Raw genomic sequence first — 20,249 nt, forward strand, 5'->3', positions numbered from 1 at the left:
ATTGACTGTTCCTGTGAAGTTCCCTTTCTGGAATAACACTTGCCTAGTTCGGACTAATGCTGAGGTTATTCGAATTCTGTACAGAAAGCAAAATAGACTCTCAAACTCAGGCGTGCACTTGTGGCTTGCATGAGAGAAACGAAGCAGGAGAGCCTGGCAAGCCTTCCCCACAAATCAGATTTCAGATCCAAGTTGAAGGTGTAAGTCTTGAAAACGTTAAGATGCCTCCCTAGCAGTGCTACTTCTCTAAGCAAATAAAATACCCCTCCACCCAATGCCAGGGCATGCAGTAACCAAGAAAATGACCCCTAAACATAAGTGTGTCAAGGGATTGACCTGGGTTTGTTGAACTGAACTATAGCCCCAGCATCACTGCAGGCCATCCCAATGTGCTTTAAGTGTGTGAGGGGGGCATTCATTTGAGTCTCCCCTCTACACATGCTCCAAAACGTAAACAAGATAAAAGATGCCCTCACTGTATGTGGGGTCATCCTGCATTGATGTCAGGGCAGACGTGCTCTCTGCACAACCTTGTCTTGCTCACAAGTTGCAGCCAGTACTCATGCAAACCAATCCATTGTGTTGTACAAGTATATAGCAGAGGCACATTTTGTGTGAATTACTGTTCCAAGTGGACCTGGGTAGATAGAAAATGTACCTGTGATCAACATAATGTGAATAATTGTGCCAGTTTACATATCTGTACGCACACTGTATACACTGCAAGTGTTGAACATAAGCTGTGAGTAAGTCTATGTGATCATGGCCCAACAGAATTCTTCATCCCGATAACACATACTGACATATCAACAGGACACACTTACATGAAAGTTAGTCTTCCTGAAGTTGGTGCTATTCTTTGGTAAAAAATGAGCAAATAATCAGAGGCAGTGACTAGTTTTGATCACCACCGAAGAGCAAGTGAAGGGGAGACAAGGAGCTTTGGGAACTTCTTTGCATCCAGTAATAGTGCTGTTACTTCACAAACAGAGAATGAAGCCAGTCTCTCTAGTTCCCAGCATCTGTCGGCTGCTATGCAAGAGTCAGACAGACAGCAAACACTTTCTTTTAAAGACATTCTTTATTTTTATATACAATATTCTTTTTAAACCTTTAAAAATTACATATGCAGAATACCAGCTCAGAGATAACCAGAAGCATCCCAGTTCGCAAGGCTGACTCTTGCCCTTTTAATATTTCAGAAGAAAAATAATCTATAAACTTTAGGAAAGTGAAGTAGAGGCATGACGACAGGCAAACATCCACCACAAACAACAATGTTTAAAGGCAGATTGACTAAATCAAGCAGTTTCCCCTAGGCCAGTAGGTGCCAAGAACTGTACCACTACAGCTTGACATCTCGGCCATAATAGTGAGCTGGGTCTCATCATTTAATCTGGCATGGCAGTCCAAAAACACCAGTTAAAATTATTCACCAACATGAAACATGAGGGACTAGCCTTTTAACTGCTCTCCATTATATTTCCCCATTTTTACAGTGTGAAAAGTCCTGAACAAATCAAAGAATAGGATTAATGCCAACATGTGTCTGAATGTTAAAGAACCCAGAACAAAGCTTCTGTGGTGTTAAATAGTGATCTCTGGCATCTAGTGCCAGTTTTGCTAGCTAGTCTTGAAAAGGCAGAAGCAGTTTGGCATTAACAAATAGATCACTAGCAATCCAAGGAGTGAGTGAGTGAGTGAAAATCATAAATTAGTAGCCCAAACACAGCACTAAGATAACACAGTTCCCGCTCATTAGGCCCTTGTTCTCTTACAGGAACTATGCCCATGACATTTATGGCTTTTAAATATATAAATAAGCAGAGGATAGGTCTAACCTATCCTAACTGGGCAAAGAGGCACCTTTTACCGTGGTGATTCTCTTTCTTTAGCAGGGGGAGAGTAACTGGCCCTATCCACCCCCAGCACAGTACTTCCAGTGACTGTTGCTGGTGTGTGTCTTATGTTTCTTTTTAGAATGTGAGCCCTTTGGGGACAGGGAGCCATCTTATTTGTTTGTTATTTCTCTTTGTAAACCGCCCTGAGCCATTTTTGGAAGGGCGGTATAGAAATTGAATTAATAATAATAATAATAATAATAATAATAATAATAATAATAATAAAAAAAGTTATTTCAACCAGCTAAACATTTTCAGACATGAAGGAGTCTTAGGAGCACATCCCCATTATGGCAGAAACAACTAGGCTGCCAGTGCTTACTAGACAACCGAAAGTGAAATCCCCCCTCTCTGCAAAATGTTCTGGGGTTCCAGTTATTTGATTTCATTTTCAGATGACATCTGCAGTCTCTATACAGCCCACATGGATTAGAGAATGTGACTTTGATGCAGAGTACTATTTTCAGCCTTTCAGAAATAGAAGCTTTAGTATTTAATATTAAATGAATTTTTAAAAAGATTTTTAAGGAAACATTGTGTGGTGATGTTTAATTATTTTGTGTTCTTGGGCTAGCACAAGGAAGAAGGTTACATGTCTGTCTCCACAGAAGAGACACTAAGACCTTGTTCAAGACCATCAACATTAAACAATGACTTGGATGTTTGAATGGGTCATCACAGATACCATACAGATAGCCCACCTCACATAACCTGAAACTAAAATGAAGTCAGGTCAAACATTCAGCTGTCGGTCAAAGAGGGTACTGTAATCAAATGTAGAGAAAACAAATGGTATACATGCATGTGTGAACCAGCCTTCACAAACAATACTTAAAGATATTCTATAGTAAAGGTTTTGTTGGGGGATGGGAAGCAGGTATGCTGTAAAAATACAGAAGGAACCAGAATTGTGAGTTTTGTTAAAATATAGGGACTGTAATAACTAAATGCAAAATGCCAATTTTTAAAATCCAACTGTATCAATTTTATTTATATGTAGAATAGCAGCAGATTTTTTTGAAGAATCCTAGCAACTGTAACATTTTTCTTCTTATGTAATCTTTAAACCTATATGCTTTTTTCCTTAGCAAGCTAAATCTAATTTACCCTTGTTGCAACTGGACTGTAGATGAACAACTGTCATAATAGTGTGCCTCTCAGCATGTATGGTAGTACTTTCACATCTTTACATTATCAAGTGACAGCTGTAATAATCATGTGAGTAATCGCATATAAATTTACCCCTAAAACTTCTTGCTCCTGAGGTCAGGACTAGAACCGAAATTACAAGAAAGCAGAAGAATGCCCTAATTGTAAGAGCTGTTTGACAGTGGAACAGTCTGCCTCATGCAGTGGTTGGCTCTCTTTCACTGGAGGTTTAATTTCAACAGAGGCTGGATAGCCATCCGTCAGGGATGCTGCAGTAGTTTCCTGCACTAAGCAGGGATTGGGCTAGAAGACCACAAAGGTGCCTTTGAACTCAAATTCTATGATACTAAGGAACAAGAAGTGATGAGTTCTCTGAAGCCAGAATCCAAGCATCATAATTCATGGCTATGATATAGTCTTGGAACAATTGCTCACACTTGCCACTGTAATTCGGCCCTATTAATGACAGAACACACACAACTTAATAAAGTTGGTCTCTGTATACAAACTTGTATAGTTTGAGAGGTAGTGCAGGGGTGGTGCTATAAGTAGTGAAGCCAACAAGTACTCTGGTGAACTAATTAAGCAAATATTTGCAACTAATTCCATGATTATACCTGATTAGTGAACATTTCAATCTCCTTGCTATGAAATGGCTCAGAATCTAAAATTAAACACTTTTTTGTGGTAGCGAGTTAACCACCTGAGACTCAGAGGAAATGAAAGCAAATGGCAGTTTTGTAACTCGAGTCACACTGATGGGAAGGCAAGCATCACTGGGCATGACTTCCTGTTTCTAGCTCTACATAATTCCATCCTTGATTTCCTTGCAGTACTGGGCAAGTATTCTGTGAAGGTTATTTTGTTCAGAGCAATATGTGAAAAATTGGACACACATATAATGCTTCCCTGCCCCCCATTCTCCTGATGCAAAATAAAGCTCATCTGAGCAAAGTAACCATGGGCAAAGTTCAACTGACTAGTAATTAAAACAAGAGTGGAAAATCTAATTTTAAGCCACTCCTTTAGAATGGGAACAGAAGTAGTTGCCTTAAGTAATTGAATCCTTATTAGTTAATTAGTTTTAATGATGCTAAGAATTACTGTAGCGATTTTATTTAGATTCTAGTTTTCAGTAAATAGTCAAGCAAGTTGCAATTTACTACAGTGGTTGTTAGTTATAGTAGTAATTAAGCCTATTGAACTTAAAGTTTTGTTTTTGTAATTATGTGAATTACAGAGTCACCTGTCTATGGGTGTTTGAGACTCTAACTTTGAAGAAAAAAAATTATTTTCATTTACTCGAAGACAGGCATTTTAGGGTGGAAAGACATGTTACAGTAGACAAAGGGATGCTGATGAAAATGACACTCTGCACCCTCTCTCCTATAATATTTAGCTGCACTTACACCGTTACAGTCTCAAGATTTTGCATTTCCTTGTCCCCATTCCATGTCATTGGCTGCTGCTGGACAGGGAAATACACAGCACAACTAAAGATACACAAATATTCCCCATTTTGATACATTTTTGCGCGAGTTGGATCTGCCCTGTATTCCATACTGCCTGCTGGTTTTAAACTTGGAGAATTTCTAAAGTTACATTTCAGAATTGGCATAGTTGCAGCTTGGCACAGTTATCAGTTAATGCCTTTTACTCCCATTACATTAGCACAGTGATTAACACACCATGCAAAAAGGAAACTTAATGCAATCATATGTCATCAGGATTCCTTTTTGCATAAAGATTTAATTAATGCACATGTGCATATCCATGGAATTACATCAAAATTAGTTTTTACATATGTTTTAATTAAATGCACTGAAACACATTGGTAACTAGTAAGAGGGGAAAGCAACTGAAAACTGCATGTACATAGGTCTGAGCAAAGTTTGGAAATAAACGGCAAATTGCTGCTCTGCAAACAAGATCAGGTAATTTGAAACCTCAAAATTCAGGAGATATTTAGATGGAGAGTGTTAGCATCCCAAATCATGAGGTTGCATTGTTTGTAATGTATAGTTCTGCTGAAAACTAGCACATGAAAGAAAGATTGGTCTACACAATAATATCCAAGACGACAAAAAAAATAATTAGCAGTTATGTGGTACTTTCAAGCAGAGGAATTCAAGACATTCTATACATTGTTTCCATATACAGGAGGTGGCTAAAACATTTTCAGCCTAATTTCAAACCCAATTCTATTCTTTTTAGGCAAAGAATAATTTTAGTCACTCCTTGTATGGTACTCTTCAACACACACACACAAAAATACATTCTGGGCTTGCATTATGCACCACACAACGTTTTGCCACTGATTTCAGTAAGAACACTATCAGCACTCCTAAGATCAGTTATTTAGGATCAATAAAAACAGTATCAGCACCTTATGAAGAGAGATCTTCAACTTTCAACTCAGTACTAGACAGAATGGCTCCAGAATTCTGTTAAAAGATCCCAGATTCTGTAACTGAACTCCATTATCCAAAATTGTAAATGTTACTCATTTCAGTTCCTCACTTGCTTTTTCATGCATAATTTCTAATTTTGAATTAATTGAGGGACCAAGAAAAGGAAGGAACTTATGAGGAAAACATTAGGGTGTGGAAGTGCAGAAAAGAGATTTGTAGGGATAGTAAAACATGAACTGGAGGCTGGGGGAGGGGTCCTGACATATGTGCTAAGTGATTAAATCACAGCTCATCATGCCTGGAATCCTACTTAGACAATCTCTATTTCAAATTCCATAAAAACTCCCAAGATGTTTTTAGGCTCATCTCTGTGGCTACATGGGCTAGAAATGTGCACAAGATACTTGATTTCACATTACAATGCAGCATGATCCTGGCCAAGCTGATATTCAGAGATACAGATAGTGGCAGGCATAATGAGGAAAATTACTCAAAGTCATCCCATTGAAATGTATCCTCTGAGTAATTTTCTTTCTCATGTCAGCGAGTATTGCCAGTGCAAATAGCGCATATTGCAGTGATCTCCACTCTGACAATTTGAATCTGCAAAATATATTAACTGTTTTTCTCACCAGAATTGGATCCTAGGAGTTTTTCCCCCAGCAGTTGCCTAGTTAAATGGTTTGCTGAGTTTCAGAACGTTTCTATTCCTGAAGCATGCTAAGGTCCCAAAGGGCTACTTAGCCAACACAGAGGATTTTTAACCACTATTTTGGGTTTAAGCATTCTTTAAAAGGATGCATATCAACAACAAAAATGTTTGTAAATTCATATTCACCAGGAAATCAGATTCCAATATACATGAATAATTCATACAAAACCTTTAAACATCCACCTAAGAAAAACTTATGCCAAAAAGTTCCCATTAACTGAAGTGTAGAGAAGCTGACCGGAAAATTCACTTTCAAATTCCTTCTATCTGTTCTTTACTATCACAGACACCTAAAGGTGTTATTTTTCCTGTTACTTGGAGGTCAAGTGGTAGGATTTCTATTGTGTAAATGAAGACTAACCAATTCCTCATCAGACATCAGCTTTTACACAAGATCCAAACACAAGTACCATTATATCCAGGTAACAGTTTTACTCACAGGACTTAGGATTGGTAAAGAACAGTTCTTTATAGTATACAAATAAAAAAACAGAGTGAGAGCTTAGTGAAACTCCAGGCTTCATAGACAAGTTCAGTTATTGCAGCTTAGTTGAAGGGAATCTTGATCAAGTGGTAGACAGCATTGGGCAATTTTGTCATGGTAGCAAGAGAAACGACTCTGCAGTGAATGAAGCTTTCCAAATCCCAAGATGACAGCTCAAAAGAGGGTGTGATATTTTCTATATCCAATTCCTGCTGAACAACACTACAAGGACAGATGTTTAATCAATATTATCATCATTATTAGTAATAATAATTTAAAAAAAAAAAAGAGGCAAGGGTCTGAGAGGCACTGGGAATGGCTGCCAGTCTAGACAGACTGATGAAGAGTAGAAAATTCAGAACAGGAATAGAGGTGCTTCAAATCTGTGTGCTAGTGTGCACTTTCGTTGCCTGCCATTGTTTTGCTCATGCCATCTCTGAAAGAAAAAGCTAATGACAAAATCTCAGGAATCCACATCATCTGAGTAGGAGATGGCTCACTACAAAGATCAGTAGTAACAGTTGCAGCTCACTCCTGTACTTGGACAGGAAGCATGTTCCCTTGGCCTTCAGATTCTTCAACACCATGCTCCACTTTCTCAGTTGCAAATATACAAAGTCTCTTTCTGGCACACACTGCAGTAGATTGTTTTGGTCATATATAAAATGGAATTTTTCAGAGTTAATGTATCTACATGCTTAAGAGTGCAGTTTTGATCCTCTCTCTCTCTCTCTCTCTCAATTTAAAGGTCTAGATTAATTCACAAATGCCAGTCTTCTCTCAAGCCTTAAGTTTGAAGTGGTCCATGTAAACAAAACACAGTTAAAAGTAAGTCTTTCCTTCTTGTCCTGGAATAGTTTCTATCGATATGCATGATTTCCTGAAAGTGTCGTGTTGGCTAGATGTAAAATAGGCAGAGGGTGAGCTTCTGTGTTAAAAACCCAGTGATCCAAAGGTAGGAGATCATCATTGGAGAACAGTAGATACAAATACCTGAGAAGAGAAAGAAAACGGGCAGGAGTGTTGTTGCAAAAAACCAAAAAGCTTGCCCTATCTGGTCTAAACAAATGAAGGACAACAAGGTATTTGCAGAAACTCTAAGTCTATATTTATATCCACATGTAACACCATATTCTGCTAAACAGAAAACACATCATCAATTGAATAACTTCAATTACTTATAAGCTACAGGTTTTAAAGTATGGATATTGCCCGATTAAAGAAATCTTAGTTGACCAATTGATTAATTGATTAAATAACCACTTCCCATATCCCACAAATGAACACATGATAGTCACACTTCTATTTTGTCAGCAGCCGAAGAGTGGAAAGGAGACATAGCATAATGGTTCCTAACAGCAACTCTATAGCACTGGTTCTTAATTTGTTCTCTGGGCCCATCAGTGGTTCACACTGCACTTTCAGGGGATTTCAGAGACCAAAATGAAAAGATTAATTAATTTAATTTAATTTAATTTAAAGCTTCACCACACAATGCAGAAATTTAGGATCACAAAACCACTCATCCTGAAGGTTTGCAACTTTGTCCTAGTCACTTACTAGTACTTATATATGATCTTTCTAGGATTCCTAGGATATATTAGATTCCGATGGTCTCATTGTAAGAGGTTGCCTTTCCATCAGTTTATCTGTGTTTAGAGCCAACATACCAGTGAGTGTTTCTCTGCTAGATACTGTCTATTTTAGAGCAATTGACCCTTCTGCCTCAATAGCTCATTTGTTGGCTCAAAATGTTAAAAGCAACAATCTTATAGCTATTAGGCATCCTTCCATAATCATCATTGCGCTAAGGTTGCTTAGACAGATATCAAGAAGAAAAGTCTGCTTACTTAAGTGTTTCAGCAAGAAAGAAGCTTTGCTGTACATCATCGTATGTAGGAGCTGAGGAGTAGACATCCTTGACCCCAGAAAATCCACCACTCACTCTGCAGTACTTCTCAATGGCCTGTATGACAGGAAAATACACAATAAATATATTAAAGAACCAGTCAGTTCTTCATAATTAGGTCAGCTATGTTCAGCTGGCACACATTCAGTTGCATCACAGTAATAATTCTGCCAAATCATTTGTAGGAACAGATTAAGCAGACAAGTAGAAATATGGAGCACAAATCCTAAACCTCTATCACAAAAACGTTTGTGCAGGACTTTTGTGTGTGGGCTTTTTAAGGTACAAAGGATTCTGATATCAGAGACAATATATATGGTCAGCTGCATTGTTCCTTGTAACAATTACTACTGAGAAGTGTTTGTTGTATGAGGCGTGCTACGAGTCTTTCCAAATATCAGTTTCTCCTGCACATGCTAGGCTCTCCTTGACATACTAGTCTTCTGTGTATGGGGAGTTTCTTACATGGGGCATCAGTCAGACAGATGATTCCATTCTGAAGTGGTAAAATCCAGAGCCACATGATTCTCCTGACTGTGTTTGAGTTCTTAACATATGTTTCAGCTAGCCTTCACTGAAAAAAGCACAAGACAAAATGGCCAATCTTCAAATGTATGAGTGTACAGAATGCTTTCACTCCAATATAGCTCAATTTATTACTTGAGGAAAAGCTTTTTTAAAAGGTTTTTTTTTGTTTGTTTTAATCCTAATGTAATTTTCTAGCAGGGATAAAGCCTTTGCAAAATTCGGCTTACCAATATTTCTCTATCATATATCTATCTATCTCCTGATATTTGCATCTCTAGGCAGTATATGCAATTTAACAAGTATAAAACTGAGTGAAATATAAAAAAGAGTTAAAAAAATTAAAACAATTTCACGGAATAAAAAGTTAAAACAATCTCATAGGATAAAAACAGTTTAAAATTATTTTAATTTAAAAGACTGAGAAAACGGTGTTTCTTGAGGGTCTTCCTAAAAGCAAAGAGAAGGAGATGCTCTTATTTTGACAGGGAGAATATTCCAAGGCAAGCACAGAGAAGGCCTGGGCCCAAGTGGCCACCAAACAAGCCAGTGGCAACCATAACTGGATCTCTCCAGATGATCTTAATAGGCGAAAGGGTTCATCACAGAGAAGGTGCTGTCTTAAGTACCCGGGACCCAAGCCATTGAGGGTTTTATAAGTAATAACCAGCACTTTGTATTTTGCTTGGAAACGTATCAACAGCCAGTGCAGTACATTTAAAGCTGATGTTATATGGTCCCTTTGAATTGTCCCAGATACCAGTCTGGCTGTTGCATTTTGTACCAAATATAGTTTCCAGACTACGTACAAAGGAAGCCCCACGTAGAGTCAAGCCTGGAGGTCACCAGCATATGCACCACTGTTTTAAGGTCATTCACCTCCAGAAATAGGCATAGCTGACGTATCAGGCAAAACTGATAAAAAGCACTCCTGGCCACTGCCTCAACCTGAGAAACCAGAGAACGTTTTGGATTCAGGAGCATTCCCAAGCGACGTACCTGATCGTTCAGTGGGACTGTAACCCCATCCAGAACAGGCAGATCTAAACCATCTCTTGGGTCCCGACCCCCCACAGTCAATTCCTCCATCTTATTTAGATTTATCCCTCACCCAGCCTATTTCCACCTCCAGGCAGGCATTTAGGGAAGTTATGCCATTCCCTAAATGCCTGCCTAATTCCCTAAATGCATTCGGAAAGCTGCCGAAAGATCCAAAGGGATCGGCAGAGTCACACACCCTCTGTCAACAGCCAATTTAAGATCATCCATCAGGTCAACCAGGGCAGTCTCATTCCCATAGCCTGCTCAAAAGCCGGTTTGAAATGAGTCTAGATAACCTGTATCATCCAAAACTGCCTAGAGCTGAGAGGCCACCATCCACTCAATCACCTTGCTCAACCATGAAAGATTGGAAATGGGTCTGTAATGAGCTAACTCTGAGGGATCCAATGCAGGTTTCTTTAAATTAAAAAAAAAGAAGTCTAATAGCATCTTCCTTAAGACAAGGAGGCATCCTGCCCTCTATCAGAGAAGAATTTATAATATTTACTAGACCCCTCTGATAATATGATTACCAGATGAAAAATGGCAAGTTGGACAAGGGTCAAGAGAACAAGTTGTAATGTGTACAATCTGAAATAGTTTCTCCACATCTTCAGGAATCAAACACTGAAGGTGATCCAATCTAATCTTAGAAGAGGAGTTGCTGAACACCTCCACAGTAGACTCTGCAATAAATGTGGAATCCAGTTCGACCTAGAGATTTTATTTGCGGGGGTGGGGTGGGGATTGAAGACATCACAGTGCGTAACAGAAGGTTCCATGTTCAAATTCAAGGGGGAGGGGGGCATGTGCAGGCAAACCTCGCTAATAGCGGACCCAGCACCCGCAGTTTCACATATCTGTAGTAAGGTAATTGCCACCTGACCTTGGTATATATGACAAGATTCAGCAATTAAAGGGTTAAGACCTGTGTATCCATGGGTTGGGGACAGGCAGAAATGACCTCCGGCGCTTCTGGCTCGCGAAACGCCCACTTAAATTTGTCCATACAAAATGCTCAAATTTCTACAAATAAAATAAAATCATTCAATTTTACGAGAGGGGCCTCATTTATCCCAGCGGCAATCAAGTTATTTGTGGCTAAAGTCTATCCCGTATTTTTTTATGGTGCCCAATTGGGGCCTCCTAGTAATTTTGGCCCGCTGGAAGCTGTACAGTCTAAATTTATTAGAGCTATTCTTCAAGTTCCCCCTGTGTGCCCAACTCTCTTACCAAATGAGAAGTAGGTCTCGCTAGGGTTGAATCGGGTTACTGGACCTGTATTATAAAGTTTTGGTTAAAACTGGTTTTTGCCAATGTAGGCCTGGCTTATTTGGTAATGTTTGATGACTAATTATAAGTGGAAGACCTTGGTTAAAAATAAACTTCTTCAATTTGGGTTCTCCCATGAGGAAATTCTTAGATTAGGACAATGATCAGACCTGGCAGGTTATTAGGCAGCGTATTGCCAATACAGAATTACAAGTGGATACAGCCTGTCTAAACGCCCTTCCAACGGCTGTTAGGGATGGTAGATATAAAGGGATTCCGTTTAATTTAAGGATTTGCCCCTGTGGAATGGGTGCTGTAAAAAGTACCCCTCATGTTATTTCATATTGTAGATTTTATAGTGATGCCCATTTAAAACTAATTACTCCCCTTTTGGGGAGGTTTCTGGGTCACTCCGATGAATTTTGTTTGGAGTTTTAGTTATCTAACTTTTGTAAAGAGATCACTTTCAAGGTGGCTAGGTTTTGCTACATTGTTTGTATTATACGCTCTAGTCTTATGTAATTTTTTTGTTGTATAGTCTGATCTACAATCATAATAAAGTTTATCTATCTATCTATCTACCTCCAGGGGCCATTTCCACCTGCCATTTTGAGGACAAGAGCCTTTTTACTGGTCATTTTTGTGTGTGTGTGTGGGGAGTTTTAAACCACAATTTTTCACGGGGGGACGACAACCACAATTTTAGACTGGGGGGGGCATTGCTAGACAGCTGAGGAAACACAGAGCATGGTAGGGCACCCCCTCCATTTTCCACTTTCAGTCCTTTTTGTCCCATTTTTCACTGCCTCAGGACCCTAACCCCCCACCAAATTCCCACTGCCCTAATGCCCCGCTATTTGCCCTGCCATGAAATGGAACCCCCACATATTATGGGGTTCTCCTGTACTAACCCCGTCACAGCCCTAGACAACTCCACTGGACATGAATGTGCGGAAGCAAATATGAAACTCTGATGTTTTATTCCATAAGTACGCAAGAACAGCCCTGCTGGATCAGGCCCAAGGCCCATCTAGTCCAGCATCCTGTTTCGCACAGTGGCCCACCAGATGCCACTGGAAGCCACAGACAGGAGTTGAGGGCGTGCCCTCTCCCCTGCCATTTTGTTTGGTGTATAGTTGATTTTCTTACCTTTTCTTGTATTTCACCTGTGAAGCAGGGAATTATCCAGCAACATAATATCCATCATACTTCACATGTGAACAGAAAGGCAGTCGGCTGGTAAACATGTTGACAATTACACATAAAAGCAGTCAATAGTTACCTGTGTTGCCTCCCAGCCCCACTGCCTATATTTGGGATCATGTGTGAATCGCCACATATACCAGTAAGTCTCTATCACCTCTGGTCTTAAAATATAATACTTTTCATTTTGCCGGACTGCCACTGCTTCCACACCACCATCAAATTTGAAAGCTTCAGGGCCCAGCTTTAATGCTACAGAGAGAAAAGAGAAAAGAAAAGTGTTATAATTCAACAGAAGATCAATCTATGTTTGTTTCTTTTTAACGTTCACAAATATTATAGCCAATACTTTTTGTTGCCTGATGGAGATCAAAACCCACTGGAAGCAATATGAACATGCACACAGGTGTAGGAGGACAATTCCACATATATGATATATTTTAACAAGATTGCCAAGAACACAGAGAAGAACTCTCTGCCCAAGAAGCTTTATACCCCTTATCCAGTCTCTCAGTTTTTAGGCAGAGCACTTATGGCTCTTTGCAAGATTAATACTGAAGAGGGGAAAAATGTTCAAATTGTCTAGGCTACTCCGGTTAAGATGATAATCTTACAATAAGTTTTATATATGGCAGTTCCTTTTCCCCACAATCCCAGAGATGGGAAAGGGGCTGAGTGGATCCAGCTTCACTTACTGCCAAAGCAACCAGGACAGAGGGGGCACAGAGGACTGGAGGTGGCCTATAGTCATAACCAGTTTGAGAACAGCTAGCTACCTTTCTCTTCCTACCAGCAAATGTAAAAGGCAAGCCCTAAAGGACTTCTTCAAATGCTTTTATATTTGTCAGAAAATGAACCATGCAATCTTATGTTTATCAAGTTCTGCCAGGTGTCTCTCAAGTAGATCAGGAGACAGTTTTGAAATCATCTCGGACTTCAACAAGACTACCCTGAGGCTGGAGGTTTGTAGACAGGTAGGCTCAATTTTTCCTAGTCACAACAATGCAAAACACAACTTTGGGTCACCTAGATTTTGTCACCTCTATCAAGACAGAGAGGCAGAATGAAGCCACTGATGGTTCCACACAAATATTTGAGCATAGGTAGTTTCAACTTTTAAGGATGATGAAATTGGGATGTTAAAAACTTAGCATTTTCTGTTTCTCACCCAGAAACAATGCTTTAAAGCTGACAGAGAAGAGAGAAGAAGTTGTTTATTTCGGTCGTTGACCAGTAAATAAAATGTTTACAGCACATCCACACACTTTTTACAAATAATATAACAAAACTTTGCCATTCCAAAGGTGATCTCAACACTGGCGTTACAAAGGAGAAATTAATCTTTGACGTATATCTCTGTAAAAATTACAATATAATATAATGTGAGAAGTGGTTTTTATAGCTCCGGAGCCACACGGACAAAGCCTCAAGGAAAGCAGTATGCCTTTAAATCAACCTTCTAATACTGCCATGGGGAGTGCATCAACCCGTGCTAGTGTAAGAGCACATCTAAATTTAGGGACAAGAACCTCGCCGAGGTAATTTGATCATCTGCAAAGCTGACAATAAGAATGCCTTGCTATTCTGGTTTCTAATGTTACAGGACTTGATTGTGGGATTTAATAGCCTCATTTTCTATTTCCCCCACAATTCATGGCTACCATAAGCCACTCTCTTGACAAAAACAGTTTCAAATTAAACACACCATGTTCTCTGTTCAAATGCGGATATTAGATTCATATGATCAAAACACATCTCTTACAAAGCTATCTTATCCACTTTCTTGGTGTATTCCACTGCTCCAAATCAACTCTATTACCATTGGTAAGGGCAAAGATTCTTCAGAAAAAGAAGCCTTAAGACAGGTAAGAAGGCTTACTTGTCCTGTCGTATGATTCATGACATGTATGTGCAATCTCAGCTCCAAGTTGCAGGTAGTGTCCAGCCTTCTCATCCCGGGAACCATCTGCTCCAAGTGCAAACATTCCCCCAGCAAAGCATGTGAGATGCCCCATCTTTCTCTCAAGATGCCCATTCTTCCACTCCCCAATAAACGTTAGGCCTCCATTGGACTTTCTGATAAGATGCTTCTCAATGGCCTACAGGAGGAATTAGACAAGTTTCAATTACTTGTTATAGTCAAAACATCATACCATAAATTACAGATTTGTGTGCATCTTTTTAACTGATTATATATTCATTTCAAAAAATAAAATATTTTTCAAGCAAGATTTTTCTCTCCTGCAAAACATCAAAGAACCACATATTTACAAAACAATTCAAGTGGATAATCATGATAGATGAAGACAATAAATTCCTCCAAATAGAATATAAAGTAAGCAGCTGTTCCCCACCCCCCACCCCTGAAAGTGAGTGACAGAAAAACGTTGGGCAGTTCCTACTCATAGAAGTAGCATAGAAGCCAAACATCTAGTCCTCTTCCCCACAGGGTGGGCTGCTCAGTTAGAGAAACACATCATTTCTCTTTCCCCTTTCCCAGAGAGAGAGTACTATCACACTGGTGGATCAGGGTTTGTTTGGAAAGGGGTGTATGTGTGTGTGTGTGTGTGTATGGATAGATGTATGGATAGATAGATAGACAGATAGACAGACAGACAAATATAGTGTCTCGATACAATTTTCTTCTCAAGAGATGAAGGGATCATCTATTAGAGGAGGACATTCTCTCCCCTTCAACCCAGCAATTCAACAGTACTGCTGCTTCGCTTCCTAGCCTCTTAGAACCCTGTTCTGACAACAGCACACAAACTTTCTATTCAGAGAATAGTTTGTGCTAACCGTGCTATCTGCTGAACTACAAGCAGATCAGATGGTGGTGGTGGGACACATTTGGGGGGCTTGGATATCAGAGCTCTGGCTTTGATGACATTGTAGCAGCTCAGCCAATGGCCAGTAAAAGACTTCAGCCTGTTTTTTCCTTAGGTTGTTTCTTCCCTGGCTCCACATTTCTGAGAGATTTATTTATTTGTTTTTTCAGAGAGGGAAGTTGGAAACAAAAAGGTAACTACAAAGAGAGGGTTAGAGAGTACAAGAAGCAATTTAGGAAAAGGAAAACCAATAAGTTAAATAGTACATCAAGAGGGAAATGCAAGAGAGAACACACAAATATTTTATAATTTTTTCAAAGTGAGATAGAGAAGAGGCCCAGTGAATAGAGAGAGCTCACACAAGGAGCCACAAGAGAAAAAAGTGATCATAAATGGCACAAGGAAGTGGAGGTTTAATTAATGGTGTCTGATCAAAAGAAGGGGAAGGAAGGGTGGAAGGAAGGAAGAAAGGAAACAATGCAGATAGCTATGAAGCAAGATCACGAAGAGACTCAAGTTAAAAGAAGTAGTTTACACAAAACAATAGAGGCCAGTGAAAGGAAACATATGGAGGTATAACAAGATTAAAGCATAAAGACAGAAAAATAATAATCAGCAGAAGAGCTAAGAACAGAGAACCAACGATCAATAGACTACAGTACTTGAGACAGAATAAGTTTTAATAGAATCTGTAGACAGATTCAAGCAACATGGACAGTGAGTGTTGTGATGACTTGCAGAAAATGTGTTATGTTTGCTTTCCTGTCTGGAGAAAATATGAACTACACCTGCTACAAGTGCAAATTACTAGCCCTGCTGCTAAGGGAAGGTGAAAAGGCTTGAGGTGTGCATTTGCTACACCATAATTTATCAAGGAAAAGGAGACATTTCTTGAAAGGATGTGAGATGCTCTCCAAGAAGGACAACAGAAGGAGCAAGTCTCTAGCAAGAATGAAGAAATCCCAACTAAAGGAGTGAACATATGGAAGCACATGATACACACGAGAATGTATTTCAAGGGACAATGAGGCAATGAGTAGGAAAGTGAAAGAGTTGTGAGAACCAGTGGTGTTTTCATTGATCCTTCTCGTGGCACAGGAAATGAAACTACAGTCCTGGAAGCAAACAGCTGGTTATGAAGATGGTGTCCAGAAGGTTCAGGAACTTGAACCACAGCCTTCACTACCAGCATGAACGACTCCTAACTATAGATGGTTTGCACTTCATGAGGAATGGGAAGAATATCTTAAGGAAGAGCATCAGTAAATTTGTCAAGAGGATTTTAAACTGATTCCTGGAAGGGAAGAGGAAGACAAAAGTGCAGAACCCAGAATAAAACCAGAAGGGCTTTATTTTGACAACTTCTGTGTCAAAGGCAGAAGAAGAACGGGGTAGGGGTTGCTCAGAAATTTGCTATTCTGACACCTGCTAGAACACAAATGGCCCTCGCTATCTGTGGATTGCAGTTTTGTGTCTTCATGGCTGGGTCTTAGATACCCCGTTTCTTTCTCCACAAGTAGAAAAATATATGAAATTTACCTATCTGCAGGTTTGAGTGGCCAGAAATGACTTCCGGTGTCATTTCTGGCCGCCATTTTACAGCAGAGAGCCGTTTTGTGACTCTTTAAAAACTTTGTGTGTGTGTGAATATTCACCCAATTTGGCCATTTTCAGGGTTTAGAGGGGCATTGCTGGAGAGCTGGACACCTGGATAAAAAGGTACTATGATTTTCTCCTCTTATTTCCGCCCCCTTGCTTTTTTGGCCCTCCCCTTTTTTTGTTAGGAACCTAACCCCTAGATTCCCATAGGGGTAAGGTTTTGTTATTTGCAGTTTCCATATTTGCGACTATAGGTGACAACAAAACACCCGCGCATAACAAAGGCCATCTGTACCAGCTTTGCTAAAAGTGGAAGGGCTTATCCAGCAAAAATTGATATTCTATACCTATTGGACACCTGAATTCTTATCCCATAAACATATCACTGCTTCTCCCTTATGTTGGCGCTGTGGTGTTGCTGAGGGCTCCCTAATTCATATGATGTGGAGTTGCAATGTAATAGCTCCCTTTTGACAAGATGTGATTGACCGCATCAACCTAGTTTTGAATTCCAATTTTAAATGTGACAGAACAATCCTTCTTGGTTATTTACCCACATGTCTGGAACCTCATATGGGCTAGCAGATCATGGTTCTCCCATGCACTTGTCTCCAATATTCACCCAATTTGACCATAATTTACAGTGTTAGAAATATCATTTCAGCACCCCTCCCCACCCCAGTTTATCAATGGATAGAAGACATCTCTAGTCTGGCACCTTTTGAACTGACAACCTACCACTGTATGCTTAAAGAGGACTCCCTTACAGGATAACTGCGTTGATCGTGGGTCTGGCACCTGCAGATTAGAGTATCTGCAGTCGGGTAATTGGCATCCGACCTCAGTATACGCAAGGAAAAACCAGCAAAAAAAAGGGTTAAATCCGCATATGAGGCAGCCAGAAATGACCGCAGAGGTCATTTCTAGCTGCCATTTATTTATTTGTTGATTTGATTTATTTGTTGATTTGATTTATTTGTTGATTTATAGAAGTTATAATTTATTTATTTATTTGATTTTGTGTTTGGGAGAGATCAGGAGCCATGTTAAGGCTCATTTTGACCAAAAAAGAGTCCCCAAATAGTTATTTTTCACTTTAAAAAACCACATTTCAGTGCTTTTGGGGGGCATTGCTGGAACAAGGGGGACCCGTGTAGCACGGTAGGGCACTTTTTTGCTATTTTTAGGGCTGTTTTTAGCAATTTTTGACGTATCCAGGAACCTAACCAAAGGATTTTCATTGCCCCAATGCTTCATTATTCACAGTTTCAATATCCACGGCACTAACTGAGAACGGAACCCCTGCGAATAACGAGGTCCTCCTGTACCAGGATTTGGAAGGACTATTTAGAAGTATTTGCATAATTTTCTGTTTATTTCAAATCAATTATTGTGTTAATCTTTTCATCCTCACCTTCCCTTTCCCACTTTTCTGTGTGTTTCTTCTCCCCTGCCCCACCATGTCCCCACTTTTTTGTTGCAATTACTTTGCTATAACATGGGGGAAAATGAATAAAATTGTTAATGGGAAGTGTCGGGGGTGGAGGTCCAAAACCTTCTTGCCCTCCATTGCTGACTTCATTTTCAAAAAGTGGGGAAAGGAACAATGCTGGCAACTGTCCTGGACTTAATTCTTACCAATAAGAAAGAACTGGCTGATGAAAAGTGAAAGTGGGGGGAATCCTGAGGGGAAAGTGACCACATCATCTTGGAATTCAGTCAAAGAGGGAAGAGAGATTCCGAAAAGCAACATACTGAAAGTGTAATTGCAAACAATTCACTTGAGTAAGAAACATGGGAGACATCCAAGCAACTGTTGCGAATGCACAGAGAGCTCTCTAAACAGATGATAAAACAAAACAGACAAAAATAGGAAATGGAAGGAGGGACTTGTAATCAAGGAGTGGCCTTGATGGGATGCTGTCAGGAAAGCTACAGCTCAGAATGAGCTCAAGATTCCCATGGATGTCAGAAACAACAAAATGGGGTTTGAGGATATGTATGAAACAGGAGAAAGGTGAAGCAAGCTATAAGTCTGTTGCTCGGTGAAGATGATGAAATAGTAACAGGTTACCTAGAGAAGGCAGAGCTGCTTAATTCCAATTTTGTATCTATCCTCTCCCACAAGGGAAGTGTGACCATATCGCGTAACATCTTCACTAACAAAGGAAGAAGGGAATTGCACCCCAAGATAGGCAAGAGATGGTAAAAGCACACCTAGCTACCTCAAATGAGTTTAAATCTCTAGGACCAGATGAATTAGAGAACAGCAATGTAGATGATCACCAGTCTTGGCTTGCTTCTTAAACATGGTTTGTTTATAGCCTGCCCCATCTTGGCCTCCAATAAAAGGGACAGACTCGCTTGGAACAAGTTCCCGCAGCTCTTTCCACCTGCTTTCAGAATTCTCCAGATGCTCTCTGCTCCCTACAGAAGGCAAAGGAGCTGATAAAGCACTAATCCTCTCAGCTGTAATCTTGCACCAAGCACCATTAACTATTTCCTACCTACTCTTACACTAGCAGAAAGTAATGCTAATGTCTACTGGAAAAGCTGAGACACACAGAAAGAAGCCAGAAGCAGGGGGGATATAATGGAAGAATGGGATTAACTGTGAATCAGTGATCTTGACTTAAATGGTGAAGGAGTAACAGGCAATAGGGAGTGCTGTTAGAATGTGGAGGACAACCTGACAGTAATTGCATACCTGAGCAATGGGGAGATGGACTGACAGGACACACCAAGAAGAGAGAGTTGGGGAGAGGGACATGGTGGTAAGAAAAACAGAAGAAGCTTTTCTGTGGATGCAACATTATCTGGGAGGGGGAATTTTAGGGAAGGACTAATGTTGTGTGTTAGAGTTTTTTGGGGAAAGGGGAGTCACAATTTAGGGAGCAGAGCCTACATGGTGGCCTATGGAATGAAGACCGCTCATTCATTAATGGTTTTTCTGTGTTCTCTTCGGCTTTGTCATCAGCAATCCTGCAGAGCTGTATGAAGAATCTATGGAGTATTCCCTTGCAAAATGCTTCACATGAATCTCCCCTTATAGAAGGGGAGCAGCAAAGCATTCCACTGGGCTAGCTGGAGGGTGAGGGGGGTGGAGAGAAAAGATTTACAAAATGGAGAGAGAGATCACTACTACTATTATTTATCTATCTCTTGTGTTGGGAAATTGATTTTAGCACAACCGGAAATGTCCAGCCTGTTGCTAT

The 20,249-nt window shown here is 39.9% G+C and overlaps 1 protein-coding gene across 3 annotated transcripts in view; it reads right to left on the minus strand.

Annotated features, from left to right (window-relative positions):
* Positions 1-1,062: 1,062 nt before the first annotated feature.
* Positions 1,063-20,249, minus strand: part of MAN1A2 (mannosidase alpha class 1A member 2) — a 101,383-nt gene continuing 82,196 nt past the window's right edge. For all 3 annotated transcript variants that reach the window (XM_053290929.1, XM_053290931.1, XM_053290930.1), the window contains 4 exons: positions 14,487-14,706; positions 12,687-12,859; positions 8,508-8,623; positions 1,063-7,650 (listed from right to left, as the gene is read on the minus strand). In XM_053290929.1, coding sequence (XP_053146904.1) covers positions 7,518-7,650; positions 8,508-8,623; positions 12,687-12,859; positions 14,487-14,706 — 642 coding nt within the window. In that variant the 3' untranslated portion in view covers positions 1,063-7,517. The remainder of the gene's footprint in view (positions 7,651-8,507; positions 8,624-12,686; positions 12,860-14,486; positions 14,707-20,249) is intronic.

The sequence above is a fragment of the Hemicordylus capensis genome, chromosome 2, assembly GCF_027244095.1.
Source record: "Hemicordylus capensis ecotype Gifberg chromosome 2, rHemCap1.1.pri, whole genome shotgun sequence".
NCBI lineage: Eukaryota > Metazoa > Chordata > Lepidosauria > Squamata > Cordylidae > Hemicordylus > Hemicordylus capensis.